The following is a 13,993-nucleotide window of genomic DNA, read 5'->3' on the forward strand; positions in this document are numbered from 1 at the left end:
ATATCTTCAGCTTTTATCACTGCCTGTATTCACTGCTAGCACATTATCTGAGGCAAAGTGTTCCTTTATTCAAAGGAAAGGCAATAACCTCTCCTTGTCATCCATTGATAGGTCTTTCTGGTCTTTACCTAAAGGCATCTCGTAACAACTTCTGTTGCTCTACCTTTCCCTCTTTTTTTCTGTTCTGATGGTATCATAGCTGTTTCTCCTGTTGACAAAGCAACTCTTGCTCTTGTTTCTCTTCTATCTCCAACTTGGATGACTCTAACATTCTTTCACCCCCTAATGCTCCTCTTACTAATCCAACGCCCTTTCTGTAATCTCTTTTCAGACTGTCCAAAAAGTGCTTCCTTCTCTGGGCACAAGTATGGCTTATGGTCCTGATGGCATCCATCCCCGTGTACTGAGTGTGCTTCTGAACTTGAATCCATGCTTCCTCGTCTTTTCCGTTTCTCTTTAAAAACCAAAACTTTTCCTTCTTGGAAATGCCTTGATACATCCTATCCCAAAAAAAAGGGTGATCATTCTGATCCTTCTATCATCCTAATGCTTTGACATCTACCATTCCCAAAGTCTATGAATCCCATCTCAACTCCCATATCCTTAAACACCTCAAGAGTGTCTTCTCTCTGATCACCAGTATGGCTTACGTAAGGTGAGATCCACTGGTGATATTCTTTCCCATCTTACTAATGTCTGGTCATCACCCCTGAAAGTTTTGGAGTCATGTGTAATTGCCCTTGACATATCTAAGGCTTTTGACAAAGTGTGGCATCGGAGTCTCATCTCTAAGCTTCCCTCATTTGGTTTCCTTCCCTCACTTTGCTACTTCATGTCTAGCTTCCTCTCTATCCAATCTATGTATGTGGTTGTTGATGGATAAGCCTCCTCCCTTTTCTCCATCAACAGCGGTGTCCCTCAAGATTGTGTCCTGTCCCCAACACTTTTTCTCCTTTTTTTAACGATTTCCTCTCCTTCACAAATAATCCAATGCACTCATATGCTGACAACTCATTACTGCATTCATCCACATCCTTCAATTCTCATCTCTCTTCTCACTTGATCTGCATCTCATCTTGACACAGCTTCCTCAAAGATTCGGACTTGGACAGTGGGGTACACAAAACACCTCCAAGACCCAATTTCTACCCATCTCTCTATTGAAAACTCCTCATAACCCTCATCTCTCCTATGATGGTTCTGTAATTCCACATCAACTCAGTGAACATACTTGGTATCACTATAACATACACTTTCTTGGAAACCCTCACATTATGGGAATAGTTAAGTCCGCCTCTAAGAAACTAAGTGTCCTTTTTAGATGTCATATCTTCTATTCTAAACAGTTGCTTTGTTTATACAAGGGATTGATATGTCCATGTATGGAGTAGTGCTCTCATATTTGGTGTGGTTCTAGCTCTGTATTCTTACTTGACAGAGTTGACTGAAAGTGGTTCGACTTATAAAGTGTTCCAGGCTAACTTCCAAACTTGACCCTCTTGCCATATGCCACAATGTTGGTTCACCTTCCCTCTTCTTTAGGTATTACTTTGGTTTTTGCTCTCAAGAGCTAGCTGCTTGTATGCCCCTACCACTAGCTGGACCATGCAGTACTCAGCAAGCTGCTACGTCACGATTATCGTGTGGCCATCGGCAACTCAAGAGTGGGCCATTTTGACAACTGGTTCTTTCTCTACACATTGAAGCTTTGGAACTTTCTACCTTCTCATGTCTTTCCCAATAACTATGACCTGGCACATTTCAAAAGATAGGTCTTTCACTTCCTCAAAAATTCGTAAATACTTTCCTTTGTTTTTCTTTTTGTTTCATAATTCTCTCTATATATTTCGATTAAGGCCCAGGCTTGATGTGGACTTTTGACCATGACTGGAGCCTTTAAAAAAAGACAAAAAAGCCATAGGCTTCAAACCTATGTGCTTGACTTTAGGTGGCCCAAGAAAGTGTTGCGGTAAAAGACACTGGTGTTGGGTCTATAGCATCTTCAACTGTGAAAGCACTTTTGACCCTGTTATTCGACTCCTTAAATAAACTTCTATAATTCTTCCCTGTGAATCCCTCAGTCTGATAAGCTGCTCTTTACCTGACAACTGACTCCTAATAAATTCATGCAAAAGTTTTGGATTCTCTCCTGCCTTGTCCACAACACTGTTTTCAAAGTTTCTTTTTTCCTTCTTTCTTATCTAGGTATACTTGTCTCTTGCTTTCTTTGCATTACTCCAGCACATTTGATGTGAACCTGAGGAGCATCCTCTCCCAAGCCCTACATTTTAAACTGCCAGAATTTAGCACACTCAAACTCAAAAGTCTGATTCATATATCACTCAGGAAGCCCTTCATAAAATACTACCCCACTTCATTTACTTGTCCGTAATAAGCTTTGTGAGGTACAGACTCTCTGAAATCTTGAAAAAACAGGGATCACTACTTAGAACTCATGCTGCTTCCTGTTGGGTGGGGTAGCAAAATGGATGAAGGCAAGCAAGTATGAATATGTACATGTGTATACATGCAAATGTCTGAGTATATGTTGATATGTATATGCATGTACATGTGCATGTATGGGCCATTCTCCATCTGTTTCCTGGCACTACCTCGCTGATGTAGGAAACAGTGATAAAGTACAAGTAAATAAATATATATTTTCATACATATTTGCCATTTCCAGCATTAGCCTTGGAGGGAATATCCTCACTTGGCCTCCTTCTCTGTTCCTTCTTTTGGAAAATCAAAAAAATGAGAGGGGAGGATTTCTAGCCCTTTGCTCCCTCCCCTTTTAGTTGCTTTTTATGATATGCAGGGAATACGAGGGAAGTATTCTTTCTCTCCTATCCCCAGGGATAAAATATATATGTGTGAGGTGGTTTGATTAAGTAATGAATGGGTAAGAGAGATGTGTGGTAATAAAAAGAGTGTGGTTGAGAGAGCAGAAGAGGGTGTGTTGAAATGGTTTGGACACATGGAGAGAATGAGTGAGGAAAGATTGACAAAGAGGATATATGAGTCAGAGGTGGAGGGAACAAGGAGAAGCAGGAAACCAAATTAGAGTGGAAGGATGGAGTGAAAAAGATTTTGAGCAATCGGGGCCTGAACATATGGGAGGGAGAAAGGCATGAAAGAAATAGAGTGAATTGAAATGATGTGGTGTACCAGGGTCGTTGTGCTGTCAGTGGAATGAACCAGGGCATGAGAAGCATTTGGGGTAAACCATGGAAAGGTCTGTGGGGCATGGATGTGGAAAAGGAGCTGTAGTTTCAGTGCATTAGAAATGACAGCTAGAGACTAAGTGTGAACAAATATGGCCTTTTTTGTCTTCTGGCACTACCTCACTGGAGGGAAGGGAAGGATGCTACTTCATGTGTGATGGGGTGGCGATGGGAATGGATGAAGGCAGCAAGTATGAATATGTACATGTATATATATATAGGTATGTATACACTGAAATGTACATGTATGTATATGTGCGTGTATGGGTGTTTACGTATATACATGTGTATGTGAGTGGATTGGGCCATTCCTCGTCTGTTTCCTTGTGCTACCTCACTAACGCAGGAGACAGTGATTAAATATAATATAATATATATATGTTTGTGTTTTTATTGAGGATGTCAGGCATGTGTACGAGTAGGAAGAGAGGAAAGTGACTGGTTCTCGGTGAATGTCAGTTTGCGGTGGGGGTGCGTGATGTCTCCATGGTTGTTTAATTTGTTTATGGATGGGGTTGTTAAGGAGGTGAATGCAAGAGTTTTGGAGAGAGGGGCAAGTATGCAGTCTGTTGTGGATGAGAGAGTTTGGGGAGTGAGTCAGTTGTTGTTCGCTGATGATACAGCGCTGATGGCTGATTCAGGTGAGAAACTGCAGAAGCTGGTGACTGAGTATGGTAAAGTGTGTGAAAGAAAAAAGCTGAGAGTAAATGTGAATAAGAGCAAGGTTATTAGGTAGAGTAGGGTTGAGGGACAAGCCAATTAGGAGGTACATTTGAATGGAGAAAAACTGGAGGAATTGAAGTGTTTTAGACATCTGGGAGTGGATTTGGCAGTGGATGAAACCATGAAAGCGGAATTGAGCCACAGGGTGGGGGAGGGGGCGAAAGTTGTGGGAGCGTTAAAAAATGTGTGGAAGGCGAGAACATTATCTCGGAAAGCAAAATTGGGTATGTTTGAAGGAATAGTGGTTCCAACAATGTTATATGGTTGCGAAGCGTGAGCTATAGATAGAGTTGTGCAGAGGAGGGTGGATGTGTTGGAAACAAGATGTTTGAAGACAATATGTGGTGTGAGGTGGTTTGATCGAGTAAGTAATGAAAGGGTACGAGAGATGTGAGGTGATAAAAAGAGTGTGGTTGAGACAGCAGAAGAGAGTGTTTTGAAATGGTTTGGTCACATGGAGAGAATGAGAGGAAAGATTGACAAAAAGGATATATGGGTCAGAGGTGGAGGGAATGAAGAGAAGTGGGAGACCAAATTAGAGGTGGAAGGATGGAGTGAAAACGATTTTGAGCGATTAGGGCCTGAACATGCATGAGGGTGAAAGGCATGCAATGAATGGAGTGAATTGAAATGATGTGGTGTACCAGGGTCGTTGTGCTGTCAGTGGATTGAACCAGGGCATGTGAAGCATCTGGGGTAAACCTTGAAAAGTTTTGTGGGGCCTGGATGTGGAGAGGGAGCTGTGGTTTCGGTGCATTATACATGACAGCAAGAGACTGCATGTGAATGTGGCCTTTGTTGTCTTTTCCTAGCGCTATCTCACGCACATGTGGGGGAGGGGGTTGTCATTTCATGTGTGGCGGGGTGGCGATGGCAATGAATATAGGCAGCAAGTATGAATTATGTTTTTTTTTTTTTTTATATACTTTGTCGCTGTCTCCTGCGTTTGCGAGGTAGCGCAAGGAAACAGACGAAAGAAATGGCCCAACCCCCCCCATACACATGTATATATATACGTCCACACACGCAAATATACATACCTACACAGCTTTCCATGGTTTACCCCAGACGCTTCACATGCCTTGATTCAATCCACTGACAGCACGTCAACCCCGGTATACCACATCGCTCCAATTCACTCTATTCCTTGCCCTCCTTTCACCCTCCTGCATGTTCAGGCCCCGATCACACAAAATCTTTTTCACTCCATCTTTCCACCTCCAATTTGGTCTCCCTCTTCTCCTCGTTCCCTCCACCTCCGACACATATATCCTCTTGGTCAATCTTTCCTCACTCATTCTCTCCATGTGCCCAAACCACTTCAAAACACCCTCTTCTGCTCTCTCAACCACGCTCTTTTTATTTCCACACATCTCTCTTACCCTTACGTTACTCACTCGATCAAACCACCTCACACCACACATTGTCCTCAAACATCTCATTTCCAGCACATCCATCCTCCTGCGCACAACTCTATCCATAGCCCACGCCTCGCAACCATACAACATTGTTGGAACCACTATTCCTTCAAACATACCCATTTTTGCTTTCCGAGATAATGTTCTCGACTTCCACACATTCTTCAAGGCCCCCAAAATTTTCGCCCCCTCCCCCACCCTATGATCCACTTCCGCTTCCATGGTTCCATCCGCTGCCAGATCCACTCCCAGATATCTAAAACACTTCACTTCCTCCAGTGAATTATGTACATGTGTATATATGTATACGTCTGTGTATGTATAAATATGTATAAGTTAAAATGTATAGGTATGTATATGTGCGTGTATGTATATACATGTGTATGTGGGTGGGTTGGGCCTTTCTTTTGTCTGTTTCTTCGCGCTACCTCACTAACGTGGAAGACAGACGAAGTATAATAAATAAAATAAAATGTGCGTGCGTATTCTACTTGCTTCTTTTATAAAAGTGTTGTCCACCTGATTTGTATTTTTGTAGGTATCAGTAACACCTGCAGTTAACATGAAGGTAAAATAGTTGCCATTGCTTAGCCAATTGACCTCAGGAACCAATAAATGTTGGAAAACAGTCAAGATGATTTTTGTGGTTCCTTTGTGCTCTGTTCAACAAATGTACCAAAATGGACATATACAGTATCAGACCACTTGACCAGGTTTCATATTTTATGTGAAGAATATGCTTCGAATTCCACAGTATGGAAAATCATTCATATTGCTATATAAAATCTGTGACTCATTTCTAAACAAGTACTTGTATGTACTAGTCTTGTCAGCCTTAACAAGTGTATAGGTAAATTTTTTGCTTACATTAATATAGTTTAGCATATGTCTTTATTTAGAGTTAGTGGCATGTATTCTTTAATATCCAAGAAAATTAGTTCATAGTTCTATGTTCTCCTTACAAAAGTATGTTTTATTTATCTTGATAAGCAAATAATTTTTCTTTTTTGAGAAATTTAATCCTTAGTAAGTGTGCATTATTTATCTTGAAATAAAATTAATGCATAATCCTTAAGTGTTGTGATGTTAGGGACGTATCCTAGTAGGTGTAATTTTCTTGCAGATTTATTATAAAAGATCTTCCCTTTAAGTAAGTTCAAAAGAAAATATCTGAAGATAAGTCAACATGTGTTCGTAGTTAAGTGTATTGGTTCCTGTTGTCAGCCAAGTTTTAGTTTTGTCATTTGTTTGCATGTTCCCAAGAAAAGCATATATTCCCAGTCCTTAAAGACTTAACTCACATGGCACTAGCTGGGATTACACTCAAACATTCACATATCCAAAGCTAAGTTTGCAGTCACATCCCAACAAAAATTATGGAAATGTTTCCCTAGATATTCCAACTGGTCCATACACAATATGAGTGAGATATTCTTGTGTAAGTGGTAAGACTTGGTATATGATGCTACCTAGCATAAATCCTTCATACCTGTTGCAGCTGGTACTTTGGCAACATCTCAAGGATTCAAGCTGAGCAGTTGTTATTGAACAAAGTTAACAGCCATGGTGCTTTCCTCATCCGACTCACAGGCTCTAGTCATGGCTACACCCTCAGCGTTAGGGTAGGTTGTATTGCTTTACTATCTTCTTTTTCCATGGATCATCTGTACTGCTACAAAAACTATACAGTGAGCTGTATGTGTCACAGGAGTTCCATTCCAAACAATAAATCTGAGCCTTTAAATTAGTCGAGTCTATCTTCCATTAGAAACTGAAGTTACAGCTGGTTTTATAATATTATTTTTCAGTGACTGTTGTGGAAGTTGTCTAATGAACATTTTTTCAAAGGTTTGTTTAAAAAAGTATGATCTGGCAATACTGATCTTCAGAATTCAGGATGATGAGACATTAAAGGACCATGCTAGTAATGCCTTAATTTGACATGCCAAGCAAAAACCAAAACAAAGAACAATTCCTTTTTCATAAAGATGAGGACTTTCAAGATTACCTTAATGCTAGGACCTGCTGATTAATCTTCTGTGTTCCTATACCATGATTTCTCCTACTGGCCCATTGTGAGCACATACATTTCTGAATTGATCTATGAAGTGCATCCAGGGAGTTAGTTTAAGATGTGTACTAACTAGATGTCCATCCAAGGTAGCAGGAAAAACATAATTTTCATTCTACCAAAAATTAACATGCCAACTCAATTAATTAAGTTCTTTGTACAGAATACAAGAAATACATACTTTAATCTAATTCATGGATTTTATGTAAACACACATTTTCTGTTTTTTAAGCATATCACTGAAGAAGCATCACTAATACTATAATGAATGATTTAGAGATATGTAAAACTATTGGGTCAAAAAGCAGTATATTATCTGAGGTTTAAACCATAATTTATCCAACACCATACTATCAGCTTTATTCCCCACTTCTGTGGCATGGATTAAGTACATACAAGCATACAAGTTGAAAGAAAAGGTAGTGCAGGAATTATCAAGCTAAACTAGTCATTCCTGCACTGACAGTGATACTCTCAAAACTAAGATGGAGTCATAGCAACACACCAGTATTGCTTATCCTAGTCCCTAATCCTTATGCTATATTTCAGACTACAATGGAGGGGTCCATTTGTCCACGTATCAAGCACTTTCGTATATACTTAAATGAAAACCAGCACTGCTACATCACTACGTCTAAGGTCTTTCAGACATTAAATGACCTTGTTGACTTCTACCAGAGAAGTGAAAACATGGAACTGTCCTCAGTAATGCAGCGCCCCTGCATGAAACCTCCACCAGAAATGAATGACATCAGCAGAGTTACTAGGGACCAATGGGAGGTAGAAAGATCAACCCTCCAGTTCAAGAGACAACTTGGACAAGGATCCTTTGGGGAAGTCTGGCTAGGTAATTCTCGAGATTCAATGCCAAGCTTAATGATTGTATGTTTCTGGAATTTTGGATGAGAATAAATACATTATGAAAGAGTACCTATAAATGTGATATGTACATGGTTTCAGTACATTATACATGCCAGCTAAAGAATGAATGTGTAAATAAGACCAATATTTGTTTATTCCTAGTATCATGCTAACTCATCATGCAGGCAAGGCAACTGGGTTTAAAAAGTCTATCCTACTCTCACCAACAAAGCTTGGATTCAGACCCAAAACACTACCACCACACTACACACTAACCTCAGACTACTCATCATAAGTGGACTCAAACAACCATAACCCTCTCCAGCATATCATTAATGGCAACAGACATCAACAGAACCCTCAACACATCCTCACACAAAAGGTACTTGAAACCATCTTCCACAACAATGACAAAAAGTGGTTGGCCAATTTCATAACCAGCCACCATGCCAGATTCACCTCTAAAACACTTTAACTTTACAAAGAAGGACCTCAAGGTTCAAGTCTTTCTCCAACTCTCTTCAATCTCCTCTTATACAACCTCCTATCACCTCATGCAAACCTTAATAGTGAAGGTCCTCACAATCACTTCACACTGACACCACAGTAGCAACATCAAACATGCAGCTACTTTACATAATTGAAAATATGGCTCATCAAAAACAATGTATGCATCTCCACAGAAGTCTTTATATACTCTTTTAACCCCAACAGTCATGAGTCCAGCTCACATCCTCCAGTCACACTGAATAGACAGTCATTCCCACTGAACAAAAAAAACATTCTAGGCATCACATGACAGTCACTCCCCACATGAATAACATGAACACAAAAGTATCACACAAACTAAATGCCTTCATTATACTAACCGGCACTAGAAAAAGAATCTCTCAGTATCCTTTACAAACAAGTCATCCACTCCATTTTAAAATATGCCTCATCTGCTTAGTCTTCCATTCTTGCAAAAGAAAATATAGAAAGCTAAAAATCACAAAAGTGCATTCAGTATAATCAGTGGCTGCCCAGCAACCATAAATACACACCTTCATAATGAGACAAAGGTCCTCTTGATACACTCCCACCTGAAATTTGTGCTGACTTGTGTTTATGAAATTATTACAGATCATGTTGTTCAAGAATGTGCTTTTTTTTATTATTTGCTCATGGTCTATGAATATGTGTGATATTAAATGGCTCTATATAAGAGAAGTGTGGTAGCAAGCATAGCCTGATTGAGAGAGGTGACCAAGGTGTGCTGAAATGACTCAAACTTTTGGACAGGATAAGTTATGGAAAACTACAACTGACATATCAGAAATGGGGTAAGAAAGAGGAAACAGAAGGATAGAAAGACGGCTTTGGGGTACTGGGGTCTAAACATTCAGAATGTTGAGAAGTGTGCATGAGACTGGATGAAATGGACTGATATGTAAACAGGTGACATGCTATCAATGGGTTGAACCAGGTATATGAAATGGCCACAGTAAACCATGGAATAGTCTGCAGGTCTAAGCTGTAGATGGTGGCCTTTGGTTTTTGTACATCAATCATGGAAACTATAAAGTGGGTATGTGCAAATGTGGTTGCTGTTAATTCTTAATAAACCTTTATGTTTCTCCTGTCTTTGCAAAGTAGCATTAATGACAGACATTAATGTTTAATGCACTGAAAACAGAAATCATTATCCACAGCCAAGCTCCAAAAGCTATTCCATGGTTTACCCTAACTGCTTCATATACCCTTCATAGTAATACCTGGGACCAGAGCAACAAGAATTATAATAGCAACTGATACCAATAATGACAATTGTAAATATGTTTATAGTCTTATCAATAATAATAACTAGGATGAAAAGCATGATAATGACCATAATAATATTCAGGGACATGGAACAATAATGTTTTGGTGGCCATCAAGATGTTAAAGGAGGGAAGTATGAGTGCTCAGGATTTCCTGGATGAGGCAAGAATTATGAAGGAGCTAAGGCATCCCAACATCTTGGTGCTGTTTGCTGTCTGCACCAGGGAGGAACCAATCCTCATAATTACAGAGTACATGACAGAAGGTTCTCTCCTGGATTACCTGAGGAGTGAGTCTGGTCAGAACCTCACCATAATTCAACAAATCTTCATTGCTGTTCAGGTATCTCAAAAATGTCATTTAATTTGTACACTGAAAATTTCCATGCCCCTTCACCTGGCAAAATAAATCTACACTGCATGCAATACCAGACACAATTTTTTTGCTAAGAGGACATAGACAAAAAATTGTTTTAATTTACTTAAAACTTATTAAAACACTAGTAATCTCCAAAAGAGTTAAGCCAGTAATACAATTAACTTGGATAACACTTTACAGCTGCTACTTTTCACAAGATTAATTCTGATTCAGTTACAAAACCCAGGACCCCTTTTACAGGGTTCCAGCTGCTTTAAACTTGTGCTGCAATCGGTAGCACTCATTTGTCATGCAATGCTCTCCACTGAGATTGTACTCCTTTTCATCCACTAATGATGATACAACCTTGTTGAAAGCAACTTTTCACTTGAGGTGTTACCAAATGTAGGCAGAGTTCGATAATGCCATTACACATGATCATTTGTTTCTCAAATAATTAGAAATAAAAAAATCTATTCTCATTAGAAAAGGAAGTTACAATAATACTTAGGCTTACTTATTAAGATAGGAGAATTCAAAACATAATGTTTTACAAGGGAATCAGAGACATCACAACAAAACTTGAGACTTCACTCTGTAAAGTATTTTCAAAACATGATGAGATATTCACATCAAAACTATAGATTTTACAGCAACATATGATGGGATGTCAAAACATTAAAAAAAAAATTCTCGTAAACTAAATGCATTTATGTTTATTACAAAACCACCTCAGGAACCACTGTATGGAGCTTTGAGGTTGTACTTCATGAAGAATCAAAGAAATAATGGACAATTTAGAAGTGGAAGATCCTCACCCCTTTCAGCTCACTGATGATGATACAGCCTTGCTGAATGTGACTGCTAGCTCATGAAGAGTTCAGTTATACATATACGAAATTTCAGGCAAAACTTCCATTGCTTTCTTTTTCTTTCATACCTGTTTGCTGTTGCCCACATTAGCAGGGTAGCTCCAGGAACAGACAAGAGAAAGGCCTTGTTTGCTGATGTCCACTCTCTAGTTACTGATCTGTGTATCTGTACCTCTGATGCCTATTCCCACATACAGCTCCCTCAAGGGGATAGCCAAAGCACTAGAGTCTCCATAACTAGTGAAATTCAGTGCCACTTCTTACCCTTTAGTGCCTCACCCTTAACAAGCCACTGGCAGAGGGCAACTCTAGCGCAGTGTTTGTAGAGGCTCCTACCTAATGTTCTTCCTATTTTTACCTAATGCCTCTACCTAGTGTTCCTACCTACTACTTCAACCTTATGGTCCTGACTGTGTTACTACCCACTACTTCTGTCTACTCCTCCTAACATTTTGCCAAAAGGCGAAGCTAGCACATGGTGCTCACCACAGGAAATCTTGAATTACAAAGAATGAGTGGTGTGAGTTGGGTGTTGTCAAGTGTTATGTATGACAAGGAGAGATTGTATGTTTGTGGACAGAATGCCACTGGCCCAAGTGTGGGTGTGGCAGAAAGAAAAGACAGCTACCTGGGTCAGAGTGCAAAGTGACAACTACTGAAGTGCTGTCATGTATAATACACTGAAGCAACAGCCTCCTATCCACACCTTTCTACATGTATGTGCGTGTATGCATATAAGTGTTTATATGAGTGGATGGGTCTTTCTTCATCTGTTTCCTGGGGCTAACTCGCTAATGTGGGAAACAGTGATCAAGTATACATGCCCTGAACCAGGGCAAGTGAAATGTCTGGGGTAAACCATGGAAAGGTCTGTGGGGCCTGGATGTGGATAGGGAGCTATGGTTTTAGTGCATCACACATGACAGGCAAAGAATGTGTAGTTACATCATAGTCATGGAGGGTCTTAGAATATGCTGAAACGATGTTTGTAGTGTTGTGGTGATGGGGGATGTCAAATGTGCAAGCAAGAGACTGTGACACATGTTTGTCTGGGAAGAAAGGTTTTTGATGGATGTATGTATACCTGGAGGATTGAAGTTCATTAAATCAAGTATACTGGGGTCGACATGCCATCAATGGACTGAACCAGGACATGTGAACCGTCTAGGGTAAACCATGGAAATGTCCATGGGGTGTGGAGGTGGATAGGGAGCTGTGGTTGCAGTGCATTATACACAATAGATAGAGAATGGATGTGGCCTTTCTTTGTACATTTCCTGGCGCTACCAGGAAACGTACAAAGAAAGGCCTCAGTGATGCAGAATGTGGCGATGCTGAGTCCTAAGGGGTGGGGAGGCATTAGGAATGAATAAAGAAAAGCAAGTATGAGTATGAACATGTGTATATATGTGTCAGTATTATACATTTCATACTATGCTTGATTGCCATTTCCCACATCAGCGAGGTAGCACCATGAGACAGACAAAGAAAGATCCATCCACACAAATATTTATATATATATATATATATATATATATATATATATATATATATATATATATATATATATATATATATATATATATATATATATATCAACATATACATACATACATACACAGACATATACATATTCATACTTGCTTGCCTTCATACATTGCTGGAGCCACCCAGCCCCATAGGAAACAGCATTGTCACCCCCTGCATCAGCAAGGTAGTACCAGGATAACAGACAATAAAGGCCACATTAGTTTACACTCAGTCTCTAGCCATCATGTGTAATGCACCAAAGCCACAGCTCCCTATCCACATCCAGGCCCCACAAGCCTTTCCATGGTTTATCACAGACGTTTCACATGCCCTGGTTCAGTCCACTGACAGCATGCTGATCCCAGTATACCACATTGTTTCAATTCACTCTATTCCTTGTACACCTCTCACCCTCCCACATGTTTAGGCCCCAATTGCTCAAATCTTTTTCACTCCATCCTTCCACCTCCAATTTGGTCTCCTGCTCCTCCTTGTTCCCTCCACTTCTGACACATATATCCTCTTTGTCAGCCTTTCCTCACTCATTCTCTCCATATGTCCAAACTATTTCAACATACCCTCTTCTGCTCTCTCAACCACGCTCATTTCATTACTACACATCTCTCTTACCCTTTCATTACTTACTCCATCAAACCACCTCACACCATATATTGTCCTCAAATATTTTCAACACATCCACCCTCCTCTGTACAACCCTATATATACAGCCCATGCCTCGCAACCTTATCATTTTGTTGGAACTACTTTTCCTTCAAACATGCCCATGTATGCTCTCCAAGATAACATTCTCTTTCCACACATTCTTCATCACTCCCAGAACCTTCACCCCCTCCCTCAACCTATGACTCACTTCCACTTCCATGGTTCCATTCTCTGCAAAGTCTACTCCCAGATATCTAAAACACTTCACTTCCTCCAATTTTTCTCCATTCAAACTCACATCCCAATTAACTTGTCCCTCAACTCTGTTGAACTTAATAACATTACTCTTATTCACATTTACTCTCAACTTTCTCCTTTCACACTTCCAAACTCAGTCACCAACTTCTGCATTTTCTTATTTGAATCAGCCACCAGTGCTGAATCATCAGCATACAACAAGTGACTCTCTTCCCA

At 39.9% G+C, this 13,993-nt stretch overlaps 1 protein-coding gene and 1 long non-coding RNA gene across 8 annotated transcripts in view; one reads left to right on the forward strand and one right to left on the reverse strand.

The window, feature by feature from the left end:
- Positions 1 to 13,993, forward strand: part of LOC139751275 (tyrosine-protein kinase Src64B-like) — a 43,931-nt gene that overhangs the window by 21,119 nt on the left and 8,819 nt on the right. For all 5 annotated transcript variants that reach the window (XM_071666586.1, XM_071666584.1, XM_071666582.1 and 2 more), the window contains 3 exons: positions 6,864 to 6,987; positions 7,986 to 8,283; positions 10,180 to 10,439. In XM_071666586.1, the coding sequence (XP_071522687.1) occupies positions 6,864 to 6,987; positions 7,986 to 8,283; positions 10,180 to 10,439 (682 nt within the window). The remainder of the gene's footprint in view (positions 1 to 6,863; positions 6,988 to 7,985; positions 8,284 to 10,179; positions 10,440 to 13,993) is intronic.
- LOC139751276 (uncharacterized) overlaps positions 7,776 to 13,993 on the reverse strand; it is a 38,749-nt gene continuing 32,531 nt past the window's right edge. For all 3 annotated transcript variants that reach the window (XR_011713322.1, XR_011713320.1, XR_011713321.1), the window contains one exon: positions 7,776 to 9,379. This is a non-coding gene — a long non-coding RNA (uncharacterized lncRNA). The remainder of the gene's footprint in view (positions 9,380 to 13,993) is intronic.

Source organism: Panulirus ornatus, chromosome 11 (assembly GCF_036320965.1).
Source record: "Panulirus ornatus isolate Po-2019 chromosome 11, ASM3632096v1, whole genome shotgun sequence".
In the NCBI taxonomy this organism is placed as follows: Eukaryota; Metazoa; Arthropoda; class Malacostraca; order Decapoda; family Palinuridae; genus Panulirus; species Panulirus ornatus.